This window comes from Hemitrygon akajei, unplaced genomic scaffold, assembly GCF_048418815.1.
Source record: "Hemitrygon akajei unplaced genomic scaffold, sHemAka1.3 Scf000171, whole genome shotgun sequence".
Classification (NCBI taxonomy): Eukaryota; Metazoa; Chordata; class Chondrichthyes; order Myliobatiformes; family Dasyatidae; genus Hemitrygon; species Hemitrygon akajei.
In genome coordinates this window covers 499742-515733 of record NW_027332057.1, presented here as the reverse complement: position 1 = coordinate 515733, position 15992 = coordinate 499742, and the positions used below count along the sequence as shown (strand labels likewise).

General features: G+C 43.2%; 2 protein-coding genes across 4 annotated transcripts in view; one reads left to right on the top strand and one right to left on the bottom strand.

Moving 5' to 3' along the window:
- The window catches only part of LOC140724182 (NACHT, LRR and PYD domains-containing protein 3-like), a 431143-nt gene that overhangs the window by 90062 nt on the left and 325089 nt on the right, over nt 1–15992 (bottom strand). The window contains exon 1 of one of the 3 annotated variants that reach the window (XM_073038669.1): nt 1800–1953. The exons of the other annotated variants lie outside the window; for them this stretch is intronic. The gene's annotated coding sequence lies outside the window, so the exon portion shown is untranslated. Of the gene's footprint in view, nt 1–1799; nt 1954–15992 lie in introns of those variants that run through there. 3 annotated transcript variants of the gene reach the window in all.
- The window catches only part of LOC140724181 (uncharacterized), a 40385-nt gene continuing 38067 nt past the window's right edge, over nt 13675–15992 (top strand). Inside the window, 1 exon segment of the mRNA XM_073038665.1 lies at nt 13675–13792. Coding sequence (XP_072894766.1) covers nt 13675–13792 — 118 coding nt within the window.

Sequence of the window (15992 nt, the reverse complement as noted above, 5' to 3'; positions counted from 1 at the left end):
CAACACTTGCTGCAGCTCTGACGGGCTGTTACCCTGGAAACAGATGAAATGGCTTACCGAAAATAAACAAAAAAAGAAATAACAAACTCAACTTCAGATGCTATGGGTTACATTATGGCAAAGGTTAACACTGTAGCCATTTTGTAACGGTGAATCTAAAATTGAAATGGCTGCTTTTTACCCTGCCACTTGCTGTGTTCAATTAAACCTCTGGTAGTCCTAACTGTCAAAAAAACAATTCTGGAAAAGATGCAAAGCAAAACTTCACGATGAAGACAAAGTTTGAAAGAGAGATTGCTGAAATATATCATTGCAGCAATGGAAACAGTCTGGGCAGAGGTTGAACAAGATGGTTGATAAATATAATTGAGGTAGTGGGATACAGACTGGACCGAGGATTAACAAGATGGTTGATATATATCATTGAGGTTGTGGGATACAGACTGGACAGAGGTTGAATAAGATGGTCGAAATATATCACTGAGGTGATGGGATACAGTCTGAGCAGAGATTGGATAAGATGGTTGATATATATCACTGAGTTGGTGGGACAGAGGCTGGACAGAGGTTGAACCAGATCGGCAGGGGATGAGCAGATGGAGCCAGATGAGAGAATGGGATCAAGGGCAATCTCTGATGTTCCTCCCGCAATACACAGACCCTGAAATAATAGTACGCACGAGTAGATAACAGATACCAATATAACAAAACCAGAACAAGCAACAAGAATTTTGGTATATGTCATTTTCTACTCGACACACTTAATCAATTCACCGCAGAAGGTATCCCATCCCGATACTTCACATCTTCATATAGCTATTACTCTTCCTTTAATTGAATGAAATAGTGGAGAACAGTGATAGAGCTGAGTACGTAATAGAAACCAACCTCCCCTCCATGGACTCTGTCTATTCTTCCCACTGCCTCAGTAAAACAGCCAACATAATGAAAGATCTCCACAACCCTGGACATTCTCACTTGTCACCCTCCCACAGGGGTGAAGATAAAATAAAACAGAGACATGCCACCGGGCTCAAGGACGGTGTCCATTCTGCTGTTAGAAGTGAACAGAGTGATGAGTGGACTCCTGACCTCACAGTCTAAATCGATGTGACCTTGCACCACATATCTACCTACACTGCACTTTCTCTGTAACCAGAATGATTTGTTTTACCTCAATGTACTGCCGCAATGTATTGATCTGTGTGGAGAATACCGGAGACATGATTTTCACTCTAGCTATGTAAATGTAAAACAAAATAAAGATTCCCCATTTCAATCGTGCGGAAATATTAGACAGCCTGGGTTGCTCCTTTGGAAATTCTGGAGGGAGTGCACAGATTTCCGAGAAACACAGATAAATGAACAAGACTTAATTCTCGCATTAATAGGGCCGCTTCCAGTGTGATGGAAATATGTAAAACAATTATCAACCCCAGGCGTCCATCCAGGTGATGTTTGGATCCGATACCGGGCCGGGTGATGGAGGTCAAGTTCACCAGGTACGCTTTAATGGATGGGTTCGGTCTCGGCATCACCACCTCATCCCGCTCCTGGGACCAGAACACCAGTGGCTCAGCGGCGGCTCATCTCAGTCGGTTCGGTGTGAAGGTCCCATAACCCGGACCGACCACGACAGGTTGTATCCAGGAAGCGTGTCGAGACCACCGGTTCGAGGATGTTAACGGGACTCCCTGCCCATCATCAGGTGCCCCCCTTCCCCCGGGATCGGCTTCAGTACTCAACGATGAGAAAATGTCGGTCGCGTTCACCCCTAGTGACCGGTTATCAATACTCACCGATGAGAACTTGATGAGTTGTTCCCGCAGACAGCGATCGGTCCTCCGGCTCCCAGCCGTCGACCCGCTTCTACGGAGAACGGAACGAAAACCACCGCCCATCCGGAGACTGTGAGTGCGGGGGCGGGGCCTCGGAAGCGAAAACCTGAGATGCTGCAGATCTGCGTTTGAAATGGGAGTGAGAACCTGGATCACGTGATGGGTGGAGGGTTTCCCACCTGAACCGGTGACTCTGCTCCTCGCCCCTCACACACTGCCCGACCTACCGGCCGCATTTTACATATTATTTCATATTTAGCCCAGCTACATTTTCAATCTCTCCCTCTGCATCTTCCCCGTCCCCATCGCTCCACCACCCGGTTCTGAGAGTTACTGGATCAATTCTCATCCCGGTCCGACACTGAATTTTCACCCGAAGAAGAATTGTGCAGGTTTCATTGAAATCACTTCTACGTTTATAAACACTAATTTCTATCCACATTCCTCCGGAGCGTCACTGGACAGGAACACGGAAACATCAAGTGAGAAACAGGAGGAGGTGGCCATTCAGCTACTCAAACCATCAACAAGATGGCGGCTGCTCTCCCATCTCAGCCACATGTTTATACCCGATCCTCATATCATCGATCCCTTCGGTCTCCACACATCTGCCTGCCGCTATTTTATGTGAAGACGATCCCTGAGACTTTATCGTCCTCCAGGAATCAGTCTGGTGAATCTCTAAAACAAACTCTCTCTCGTTAGATAATCCTCCATAGAATTGAATTCCATTTCTGCAGCCCCGCGTTGTCCCAACCACTCACCTCCCACGCCTGTCACTATTTCCACCTTCCCACCTCCCCCTTCACCTGGATCCAGCTCTTGCCCCATCCCCACCCTTCACCTCTTTTCTCTGACTATTTCCCGTCCACTCTCAGTCCAGAGGGAGGGTCTCGGCCCGAAATGCTGACGGTCCATTTCCCTCCACAGATGCTGCCCGACCCAGTGAATTCCTCCGGCAGTTTGTTCTTTGGTCTGTATAACCCGTGTTAGTATGGGGAACGGAATTTTACACCATATTCCAGGCATAATCTCAACAAAGCACAAATAATTGTTACGGTAATTGCCACACTTAAACACGAGAAAGCTTGCAAATGCTGGAAATCCAAAGCAACACACACAAAATTCTGGAGGATCTCAGCACACCAGGCAGTATGTATGGAAAAGAGTGAACAGTCGACAGTTTGGACCATGAGCCTTTTCATTCCTGAGGAGGAGGGGGAAGATATGTGAATAAAAATGTCGGCGAGGATAAAGAGGGGAGCTGGAAGGTGATTGGTGAAGTCAAGTGATGGACAGGTCAAAGGCTGGCGAATAAAGTATTGGAGAGTTGTCAATAGGAGAAAGGGAAAGAGGAGACCCGGGAAAGTAATAGGCTGGTGAGCGGAAATGAAATTTCAGAGTGGAGAAGAGTGAAGTGGGGGGCGATTTGTTTACTGGAATGAGAATTCAACATTCATACAATCAGGTTGGAGGGTACCCAGATGGTGTTGTTCCTCCACCCTGAAGGCGGTCTCATCTTGGCACAAGAGGAGGCCATTGATCGAGCTCTTTGAATGGGAATCAGAATTAAAATCTTAGGCCAGTAGGAAGTCTCCCTTGTGGCAGATGGTACAGAGATTCTCGACAAAACGGTTTCCCAATTTATGGTGGGTCTCACCAATGTAAAGGAGGCCGCATCGGGAGCAGGGAATACAATAAGCGACTTCAGCAGATACGCAGGTGAAGTGTTGCCTCACCTGGAAGGACTGTTTTGTGTCTGAATGGACGTGAGGGAGGAGGTGCACGGGTAGGTGCAGCGCTTAGGCCGCTTGCAGGGATAAGTGGCTGGAGGGAGATCGGTGAGGAGGGATGAATGAACAAGGGAATTGTTGAGAGAGTGATTCCTGTTGAAAGAAGAAGGCGGGCTGCGAGCGAGGAGGGTAAAGATATGTTTAGTTTTAATATCTCTCAGGAGAAGACTGCCAGTTCCGTAATCCTAGAGTCCCATCGCAGGTTTATAGACCAAGCACCAACACTCCCAGGACTCTTTCCTGTTGGTAATATTCAGCAGTGTCCGGTCTAATCCCAGTTCTAAAATTAACACTCCGCTCCATCCCATAATAGAACTAGAACTTGAAACTACAAGAAAATGCTTTTAATATAAAATTGAAAATAAATCACTGGAAGCCCAGTACAGGTTTTTGTCTTTTTGATGCACAGATATTGGCTAACTGCAAGATGTTTGTGGCATCCTGAAGAGATTTGCATAAATAAATACATACATTCATTCGTTATCTCTTTATTCCAACATAAACATCATATATTCCATATAGTAAATGCTCAAGGCATCCTGGCATCCACACCGGCTCCTGAGGTCACTGAGGGGCAGTGACCAGAGAGCGATAAATATGTTCAACACTCTGCAGCTCTGCTGGGCTGTTACCCTGGTGATGGAGGAAGTGGCTCAGCAGAACTAACTGAAAATAGGAAATAAGGAACAACCTCACATGCTCTGAGTTTCATTATGACAAAGATGACAAAAATGAATACTGAGCTCTCAGCCGTTTTGTAATGGGGAAGCTAAAATTCCAGTTGCTGTTTTAACCCTGTCCCGAGGGGCATCCAGTAAATCTGTTGGGATTTCCATCTCTACATAACTTCCAGCAGTGCAGAAGCTGGTCAAAAATCAAAACACATTGTTGGATGCGGACTATCTGCTTCAAATGGCAAATATGGGATACTTAAAAAGATATCACACAATACATTGTGGTGTTAAACATAAAGTTTACTTCTATGCTCAATTAATTGGTTAAAATTCCATCATGTTCTTGTGGCTGCCAATAGCGTATATCTATGATCAACCCCAGGCATTGATACAGGTTCAATTCAGATCCTGTTACTGGACAGAATGATGGAAGAGCAGGTCCCCAGATACAATTGAATAGATTGAGCTTGTAACCTCAGTTACTAGACTCTCCTACTGTTGAATACATCTTGTCCCTATCCACTCTATCCAGACCTCAGGATTTCATTGAGGCTCCTGTTCCCGGAGTCACCACCCCTCCATTGCGAACAGGTCCAGAAACACCAAATGCTCCTCATACATAAAACTTTTCATTCCAGAATCACTCTTGTGAACTTTATAAACAACAACAGTAATGAGTACATACCATTGATACAGACAATTTGGTGGCGGAATAATTTATTGAGACACATGTACTACTTCGTACTGCCCAATTAACTGTCAAAAATGATCAGCGTGCTATCTAGTCAAGGCACTGAAAGGGATGGGGTAGATCTTCAATAATATTTGTTTGCCTGCATTTACCTGGGAGACAGATACAGAGACTATAGAAATCGGGAAAAGTTCGTCTTGTTATAGATTGTATGCAGATTACAGAACAGGTGCTTGGTGAATTAGAATGGATAAATACCCCGGGCCTGACAAGGTGTTCCCTCGGACCCTGTGGGAGGCCAGTGCACAAAATGCTGAACACTGTCAGATACATATGAAATGCACAGAGGTATACATGATATGCCAGAGGATGGGAGGATAGCTGGTTTTGCTCATTTGTGTTAGAAAGGCTAGAAAAATAAGAAGGGATACTATAGGCACGTGATCCTGACGTCAGTCTTGGGTATGTCCTTGGAAGGTAGGTTAAGAAACGGAATTCATTGTTTTCGAAATACTGGGCTTGATGAGGGATAGTCAGACTGGGAGTTCATGTCTAATGAAATTATTCTGCATAGGAGGCTGGTCCAAAAGAGAAAGGTATGTAAGATTCAGGAGGACGCAAGTGGAGAACCCGGAGAGTGCTGGCAGATAGTTGCCTCTCTGAATGGAGGCATCAGACTCGCGAGGTGCTGCAGGGGCAGCGACTGGGTGCTTGGTACTAACGTTACTGATTGAGATAACAGATGAAAATGTGGCAAACTAAAGCAGGAAATTTGTGAAATATACCAAGATGGGATGTAGCAGGCAGTGAGAAAGGCTACCAAAGGTGCATTGTTCTCTGGACCAGCTGGGAAGTCAGGTTACAAACCAGCAGAGGGAATTTAATGTAAACAACAGCGAGCTGTTGCTATTTTGCAAGATACACTGTGGTATGATTTGCAGTGGTAATGGCAATGATCTGTGGTATGTGACAGAGTGAACTTACATGGGAATACAGATCTAGAATTGCTTAAAATTGACCCAACAGTTAGCTGCATTAACAAGCTACAAATGCAAGGGACACTCCAGAGATAAGGAACCGAAAGGGTAAATAACAACTGAGCTGTTGGGTTACAGTCTGGGAAGAGGTTGAACAGGATGGTTGATATATATCATTGAGTTGGTGGGATACAGACTGGTCAGAGATTGAACAAGATGGTTGATATATATCATTGAGGTAATGGGATGCAGGCAGGACAGAGGTTGAACATGATGGTTGATATATATCATTGAGGTGGTGGGATACAGACTGGACAGAGGTTGAACAAGATGGTTCATATATACCATTGAGGTGCAGGGAATCAGACTGTACAGAGATTGAACAAGATGGTTGATATATATCATTGAGGTGGAGGGATACAGACTGGACAAAGGTTGAACAAGATGGTTGATGTATATCATTGTGTTAGTAGGATGCAGGCTGTACAGAGGTTGAACAAGATGTTTGATATATACCATTGAGGTGATGGGATGCAGACTGGACAGAGGTTGAACAAGATGGTTGGTATATATCATTGAGGTGGTGGGATACAGACTGGACAGAGGTTGAACAGGATGGTTGATATATATCATTGAGTTGGTGGGATACAGACTGGTCAGAGATTGAACAAGATGGTTGATATATATCATTGAGGTAATGGGATGCAGGCAGGACAGAGGTTGAACATGATGGTTGATATATATCATTGAGGTGGTGGGATACAGACTGGACAGAGGTTGAACAAGATGGTTCATATATACCATTGAGGTGCAGGGAATCAGACTGTACAGAGATTGAACAAGATGGTTGATATATATCATTGAGGTGGAGGGATACAGACTGGACAAAGGTTGAACAAGATGGTTGATGTATATCATTGTGTTAGTAGGATGCAGGCTGTACAGAGGTTGAACAAGATGTTTGATATATACCATTGAGGTGATGGGATGCAGACTGGACAGAGGTTGAACAAGATGGTTGGTATATATCATTGAGGTGGTGGGATACAGACTGGACAGAGGTTGAACAAGATGGTTGATATATATCATTGAGGTGGAGGGATAAAGACTGGACAGAGGTTGAACAAGATGGTTGATATATATCATTGAGGTGGTGGGATACAGACTGGACAGAGGTTGGACAAGATATTTGATATATATCATTGAGGTGGAGGGAACCAGACTGTACAGAGGTTGAACAAGATGGTTTATCTTTCTCCTTGAGGTGGAGGGATGCGGATTGGAGAGAGGTTGAATATGATGGTTGATATATATATCAATGAGTTGGTGGGATACAGACTGGAAAGATGTTGAACAAAATCGTCATGGAGTAAACTGATGGAACTTCGTTGGAGAAAGGATCAATGACAATCACAGATGGTCCTCCGGCAATATGCGGATATAAATTACTTATGAATAAAACGATTCTCAAATGATAAAGATGGAGCAAACAACAGGAACTTTGAATTGTGACCTCTGTCCCTCACTATTTTTCATCAATCTACCATAGAGAGTGTCCCATCAGGGTACTGCACACGTTCGTACGGCTACTGCTTTGCTCATGACTGCAAGGAACTGCAGAGAGCTGTGGACAGCTGAGGACATCACGGAAACCTGTCTGCCCACCATGGACTGTGCCTGTAGTTCCTGTGTGATCGGTAAAGCAGGCACAGAATTACCTTACAACGCTGGACAGCCTGGAATCCTACTTGGGTAGAATATAGAAAATAGATGGTAAACACTACAAACAGGCTTAAGGACGGCATCCATTCTGCTGTTATAAGCAAAATGAACGGTCACCAGCAAGATAAGGTGGACTTTAACCTCACAATATAACTTGTTATGTCCTTGCGCCATTTGTCTACCTGCCCTGCTGTTTCTGTGAAACAATAATGCATTGCTACGCTCTGTTATTGTTTATCTGATATCACCTCAATTTACTGTTTTTTCTATTGATCTGTATGGATAGCATGCTCAACAGGATTTTCATTGCACCTAGTTACAGGAGAATAATAAGCAGATTTTAATTGTGTGTAGATAATGGACAAATTGGGCCAAAAATTATTTGCAAAGGGTGCAAAGAGACTTGGGAGTACTTGTGTAGTTTTCCTGCAGGTTAGTGTTCAGGATAATTCGGTGGTGAAGAAGGCAAATGCGATCTTTAGATTCATTTCAAGAGGACTGTAATATAAAAGAAAGGATGTACTGTTGAGAATTTATAAAGTCCTGATGAGGCAACACTTAGAGCATTCTTAGCACGTTTGGGCCCCTAACATATGAAAAGATGCGTTAACAAAGGAGAGGATTAAAAGGCGGCTCAGGAAAATGATTCCAGGTTTGATCCCAAAGAGCGTGTTCCTATGATGTTCCAGTTCTATGTTCTAAGTTCTATGTTATGTTCCAGCTCCACTCGACCATACGATATAGGAGCAGAATTAGGCCATTTGACCCACCGAGTCTAGTCCACAATTTCATCATGTCTGATCCAAGTTTGCTCTCATTCCCAGTCTCCTGCATTTTCGCCATATCCATTCATGCTCTGACCAATCAGGAATATATCAACCTCTCTCTTAAATATACACAAAGATTTGGCCACCACAGCTGCCTGTGGCAAAAGCTAAATTTCCACAGATTCAACATTCCATGGTAAAATAAATTCCTGCTCACCCCGTTCTAATAGGGCGCCCCTCTATTCTGAGGTACGGTCATCTGCTTGTAGACTATCCCACCAGAGGAACCATCATCTCCATAGCAACTCTATCAAAGTTATTTTCACCATTCGTCAGGCTTCAATAAGGTCACCCCTCATGCTTCTGAATTCTAGTGAATACTGGCCCAGAGGCATCAAACGCGGGTCATATGAAAAGTCATTCAATCATTGAATCACTTCCGTGAACAACCTTTGAATCCTATACAGGTAAAACACATTCCTTTCGAAGTTAAGAGGCCCAAACCTGCTCAAAGCACTCCAAGTGCGGCCTCAGCGGTGCTTTATGAAGTTTCAACATTACATCCCTGCTTTTATATTCTATTCCTCTTGAGAGGAATGCTAACATCGCATTTGACTTCCCCACCTCAGACTTAACCTGCAAATTAAACTTTAGAGAATCCTACACAAGGATCCCCAAGTGCCTTTGCACCTCAGTTTTCTTTTCTATCTTGAAAAAATTTAACACTTCCATTTTGTCTACCAAAGTGCATGACCATACACTTCTCGACACTGTATTCCATTTCATTGCCCAGTTTCCTAATTATTCTATGTCCTTCTGTAGCCTTTCTAAATCCTCAAAACCACATGCTCCTCGAACTATCTTCATACCACCTGCAAACGTTGCAACAAAGTCATTAATACCATTCTCCGAATCATTAATATATGACGTAAGAGAATCGGTCCCAAAGCCGACTCCTGTGGAGTATCACGAGTCACTGGGAGTGGTTTCCAATCAAACACTGCTTTATCCATTTCAGAATCTGTCTGGTAACGCCATGATCTCGTAGCTTGTTAAGCAGCCTTATGTGGCAGCGTAACAAAGACCTTCTGAAAATCCAAATGTACAACATCAACAGATTCTCCTTTGTCTATCTTGCTTGTTATTTCTTCAAATAATTCCCCATTAGATTTATCAGGCAAGACTACGGCCTATTTTCTGACGGATCTCAAAGTTCCCTGAGACCACATCCTTAATAATCAACTTCTATATCGTCCTAAATACTGAGGTCAAACAAACTGACATATGGGCTCCCTTCTGCCCCATTCCTTTCTTGAAGAGTGAAGTGACATTTGTTATTTTTAAGACTTCCGGAACCATTACAGAAGCTAGTGATTCTTGAAAGAACATTATTAATGTCTCACGATCAATTCAGCCACCGCTTTTAGAATTCTGGGGTACATGCCTTCTAGTCCAGGTGACATATCTGACTTCAGACCTTTCAGTTTCCCAAGAAATCACTTTCTCGAAATGTGCTAACTTCACACACTTCATGCCCCCTGACACCCGGAACTTCCAATACACTGCTAGTCTATGAAGACTGGTGTAAAATGTATCTTCAGTTCTGCCACCATTACCGCCCCCCCCCTACTACCTCTCCAGTGTCGTTTTCCAGCGTTCTGATATCCAGTCGAGCCTCTCTTTTACACTTCATATATCTGAAGAAATGTTTAGTAACATCTTTAATATTATTGGCTCGTTTTCTGTAGTATTTCACCTTTACCTTTCTTATGACTTTTTGTTGTCTTCTGCTTGTTTTTACAACTTTACCAATCGAACTACTTCCTAAAAATTGCTGCTCTGCTGCCGTCCCATCGTTTCCAATCAATTGTGGCCAATTCCCCTCTCCTGCCTCTGTAATTCCCCGTACACCACTGTAATGATGGTACCTCTGCAATATCGATACGCCTGTCTTTAGCTTCTCCTTCTGGAGTTTCTATTTGACTCTCACTAGCTGAGAGACAGGGAAGAGTGAGAGGGACTTTCCAAACACGGATTGAACACTAAACCCCGGACCGTGTTCACTGGTAAACATGGAGCAGCCCATTAACTCACAGCCTCTCACTGTGAGAGAAGGAAAGGTAACTCCTTTTCTTCACTGATTCCAAAGGACCTCCAGAAGGAGGAAAGGCCAGTCCCATCTGTTGAAGCAATGAGGTCGGGTGAAGCCCAAACACTGCAAATACTATATTCCTGGTCTCCCCATCCTAGCCTTATAACCCATGGCCCAGGACTTTTTACTGCCCAGTAACGTGCTGCATTGTCTCAGCTATTCCCAGTTCAAATCTAACACGCCTGAACCAACCCATAACGGAATAGTAACATAGAGGAAGCTTTGTCTGGACGGGGATCGGGGTTGAATTCCAGGCCTTGGGTCACAACGCGGACGCGGATACATTTCAGCTAATCTAAACTGAGCATACTTGGTGATTATTTTATTGTTGAGTGAGACCTCGACCAGGTAAGTTAGCCGCCTTATTTCCATACAGTAAATGCTCAAAGCATCCTGGAATCCACACTGGTTCCTAAGGCCACTCTGTCTCCACAGTGACTACAGTTGGATAAAATCTTCCCTTCTTGAAGTTCTGGTGCTCTGTTACCCTGGTGACTGAGGAAGAGGCCCAGCACAAGTAAAGGAAAAAGGAAGCAACCTCACATGCTGTGAGTTTCTTTATGACCCAATGAAAACTGAACACTCAGCAATGTTTTAATGTTGAAACTGAAATACCAGTAAATCTGCTGTCAGCTCCTTCTGCACAGCACTTTCAGCAGTGTTGAAGCTGGACATTAAATACGGTCAGTCTGCTTCAAAAGTCGGTTATCTGTTATTTGCAAAATATATCACACAACACATTGTGGTGATATTCATGAAGTTTCCTTTTTTGCTTAGTTAAGCGATTAAAAATTCTAACAAATTTTTGTAGCTTCGAATAACTTAAAAGTAGAGTTGACAGTACAGGCAACATTCTGACCCCACTGCTGGATAGAATTATGGAGGAGAAGATTTGTAGATACAACTCAGTGATTTGTGAGGTTTTGTTATCTGTTACAAGATATCTCTCCTGATGAAAACATCTTCATCCGTCCACTCTATGGAGTCATCAGTATTTGCTACGTTTCAATGAATTTCCCCCTCCTTGCGTGCCCCATCATCCCTTTGAGAACAGGCCCAGTGACAGTAAATGCTTCACATACATTAAGCTTTTCATTCCAGAAATCATTATTATAAATAACTACTGTAATGAGCACATTTACACGAGTAACAAACTATTTGGTGGCAGTATATTTATTTGAGAAAACCTGTTGTTTCCTTACAGCTCCATTAACTGGACAAACGAACTTCTGAAGATCAGCCTGCTCATGTAGGCACGGAGCCAAAAGAAATGGGGGAGATCTTCAATGATTTATCTGGGTGTGCATGTATTCGGGAGACAGCTATAGAGATGATAGAAATGAGGAAACGTTCGCCAGGTGTTGGATTGCATCCAGTTTACAGAACAGGTGCTTGCTCTGTTGAGCTGAATTGTGAAGGATAAATCTCAGTAACCAGTGGCAGCTTTGTCTGGACGGGAATCGGGGTTGGATCCTGGGCCTTGGGTCACAGCGCGGACACGGATATATTTCAGCTAGTCTCCGCAGGTAAACTGAAAACCACTTCTTGATTATTTTATTGTTGAGTGGAGGGAGAAGATTTGCCTTTTCTACCGATACACAAATATTGACTGATTGCAAGATGTTCGTGACAGCCTGAAAGGATTTCCATAAATGCAATCCCAACATTCATTACTCATCTCTTCATTCCAACGCAGGCATCATATATTCCATACAGTAAATGCTCAAAGCATCCTGGAATCCACACCTGTTTCTGAGGCTACTGTGTATCCACAGTGATTACAGTGCGATAAAACTTTCAACCCTCCTTGAAGTTCTGGTGGGCTGTTACCCTGGTAACTGAGGAAGAGGCCCACCAGAAGTAAATGAAAAAGGAAGTAACAGTCTCAAACTCACATGCTGTGAGTTTCTTTATGACCACAATGAATACTGAACACTCAGCAATGTTTTAATTTTCAAACTGATATACCAGTAGATCTGCTGTCAGCTCCTTCTTCACAGCACTTTCAGCAGTGCTGAAGCTGATCATTAAATACGGTCAGTCTGCTTTAAAAGTAGGTTATCTGTTATTTACAAACTACATGACACTGCGTTGTGGTGATATTCATGAAGTTTCCTTCTTTGCTTAGTTAAGCGACTAAAAATTTTTAAACAATTAGTTGTAGCTTCGAAAATCGTAGAAGTACAGTTGACTATACAGGCCAGTTTCTGACCCTGCTACTGGATACAATTATGGAGGAGAAGATTTGTAGATACAACTCAGTGGTTCGCGAGGTTTTGTTCTCTGTTCCAAGACACCTCTCCTGATGAAAACATCTTTATCCGTCCACTCTATGGAGTCACCAATATTTGCTATGTTTCAATGAGTTTCCCCCTCCTTGCGTGCCCCATCATCCCTTTGAGAGCAGGCCCAGTAACAGTAAATGCTTCACATACATTAAGCTTTTCATTCCAGAAATCATTATTATAAATAACTACTGTAATGAGCACATTTACACGAGTAACAAACTATTTGGTGGCAGTATATTTATTTGAGAAAACCTGTTGTTTCCTGACAGCCCCATTAACTGGACCAACGAAATTCTGAAGATCAGCGTGCTCATGTACGCATGGAGCCAAAAGAAATGGGGGAGATCTTCAATGATTTCCCTGGGTGTGCATGTACTAGGGAGACAGCTATAGAGATGATAGAAATGAGGAAACGTTCGCCAGGTGTTGGATTGTATCCAGTTTACAGAACAGGTGCTTGCTCTGTTGAACTGAATTGGGATGGATAAATCTCAGGACTTGACAACATATTCCCTGGAAGCATTTGGGACTCTAGTGTTGAAACTGCGCGAATGCTACCAGTGACATATAAAATGGTCATGGCTACAGATGATGTGCCAGCCGACCAGAGGAGAGCCACAATGTTCACATTTGTGTTGGGAAGGTTCGGTACATATGAAGGGTAACTGACCTCAGGCCTGGGTAAGTTATTGGAAGGGATCACAAGGAATGAGATATGTAAGATTTCGATAGAAAGGGATAGTCAACCTGGCAGGCCTTATCTAATCTGATTATGGACGTTTTTGAGGAAATTATCAAGAAGCTTGATGAAGTGAATGTGGGGGTCTTTGCCTATATTGACGTTAACAAGGTGTTTGATAACATTCTGCATGGGAGGCTGGTCCAAAACGGTAAGGTGCGTAGAATTCAGGATGAATCACGGGTAGAAGCCAGAGAATGCTTGCAGATTATTGTCCATCTCGGCTGAATAGAGACATGTGACCTGCGGGGTGTTGCAGGGAAAGGACCGGGCTCCTTGGTATTAATATTAATGATTTAGATGAAAGAGGAAATGTACCAAGCTGGACCGGCAAATCGATGGATTATACCAAGATAGGGATGTAGGAGACAGTGAGAAACGCTACCGAAGTTGCTCAGTGTTCTCTACCAGCTGGGAAGTTGGGCTAAATCTAGAAGAGGGCATTTAATGCGGACAACGGTGGGCTGTTGCAGTTTGACAGGGGAAACCAGGACATGACTTACACAGTGAATGGGAAAGGTCTGCGCTGTGTGACAAAATAAATTGACATGGGAATACTGATCCAGAATCCCCTGAAAGTGGGACTAGAGTTCGATGGCATTTTAAAGAGAGTTCCGGGAATATTAGTCTTAATAAATCAAGGCATGGTCAGGGGAATTGGGATGTTAACGCTAAAGTTGTAGAAGACACTGTGAATCTAGATTTGCAGAATTGTGTGGACTGCTCATCAGCTACTTGAAGGCAAGATCTGAATAATCGTGAAGGAATCCAGGGAAAATTACACGGATGTTGCTGCTATTTAAAGAAAAGATGGCAGGGGTAAGATGAACAGATTTGAACTTGAGTAACTGGTGGATAGGAAAGTCAGCGCAGATCCCAGCTGGGGTTCCTACACTTTTTAATATCATGCACCCTCTGATTAACCGAGGGGTGTATTGAACCATCTCCCAGCAGAGGTGGTAGCTGCAGGTTGAATTGCAGCATTTAAGAGCAGTTGTCTATATGTACAGTACCTGGATGAAAGAGTTATGGAAGAGAGTAGTCAAGGTGCAGGTGGATGGGGCCAAACAACTAATGGAACGGATTAGATGGGCTGAAAGGCCTGCTTCTGTGCTATAGGAGAATGAATCTAAACTGAGCGTTCCATGCAAGTCTATTTCCCAGAAGAATTAAAACATTTCAGGGTAATGTCTTAAGAAGCCACAAATGAAAAAAAAAACTAAAAAGTTGTAGAACTGAAAATAAACGAAAAGGGAAATATCAAACTCAAATCACAGCTGTGAGTTTCATTGTGACAAGGATCAACTCTACAGACAATTTATAACTGTGAGACAAAAATTCTAATGGCTAATTTAGCCCTGCCTCGAGCTGCATGCAGTTAACCTTCTGCTGTTTCTAGAGAGAAAAAAAGAAACAAAACAAAACAAAAAATTCTTGGAAGACTCCGTTAGGGAAAAGGAGGAAGAAAGTAATTCACAGCGAAAACAAATGTTAGAATAAATATTGCAGATATATCAGTGAGTTCATGGGATACGACTGGACAGAGGGTGAACATGATTGTTGTTATATAGAACTGAGGGATTGGATACAGGTTGGGCAGAGTTTGAACAGGATTGTCGATGTATATCCTCAAGGTGGGGGACACAGACTGGACAGAGGTTGAACAAGATGGTTGATATATATCTCATTGAGGTGATGGGATACAGGCTGGACAGAGGTTGAACAAGATGGTTGATATATATCATTGAGGTGATGGGATACAGACTGGACAGAGGTTAAACAAGATGGTTGGTATATATCATTAAGGTGGTGCGATACAGACTGGACAGAGGTTGAACAAAGTGGTTGATATATATCATTGAGGTGGTGGGATACAGGCTGGATATAGGGTGAATAGATGTTGAAGGAGGAATGGGCAGAAAAATGGTAGCTGGAGTTTAATGCGGACAGGTGTGAGGTGTTGCACTTTGGAAGGTCAAACCAAGGTGGAACATACAAGGTAAATGGTAGGACACTGAGGAGTGCAGAAAGATAGAGGGATCTGGGAGTACATATACATAATTCCCTAAAAGTGGTGTCGCAAGTAGATAGGGTTGTAAAGAGAGCTTTTGTTACATTGGCCTTTATAAATCAAAGTATAGAGTAAAAGAGTTGGAATGTAGTGGTGAGGTTGTATAAGACATTCGTGAGACCGAATTTGGAGTATTGAGTGCAGTTTTGGTCACCTAATTACAGGAAGGATATTAATAAGTTTGTAACAGTGCAGAGAGGGTTTACAAGGATGTTGCCAGGACTTGAGAAACTGAGTTATAGAGAAAGGTTGAATAGGTTAGGACTTTATTCCCTGGAGC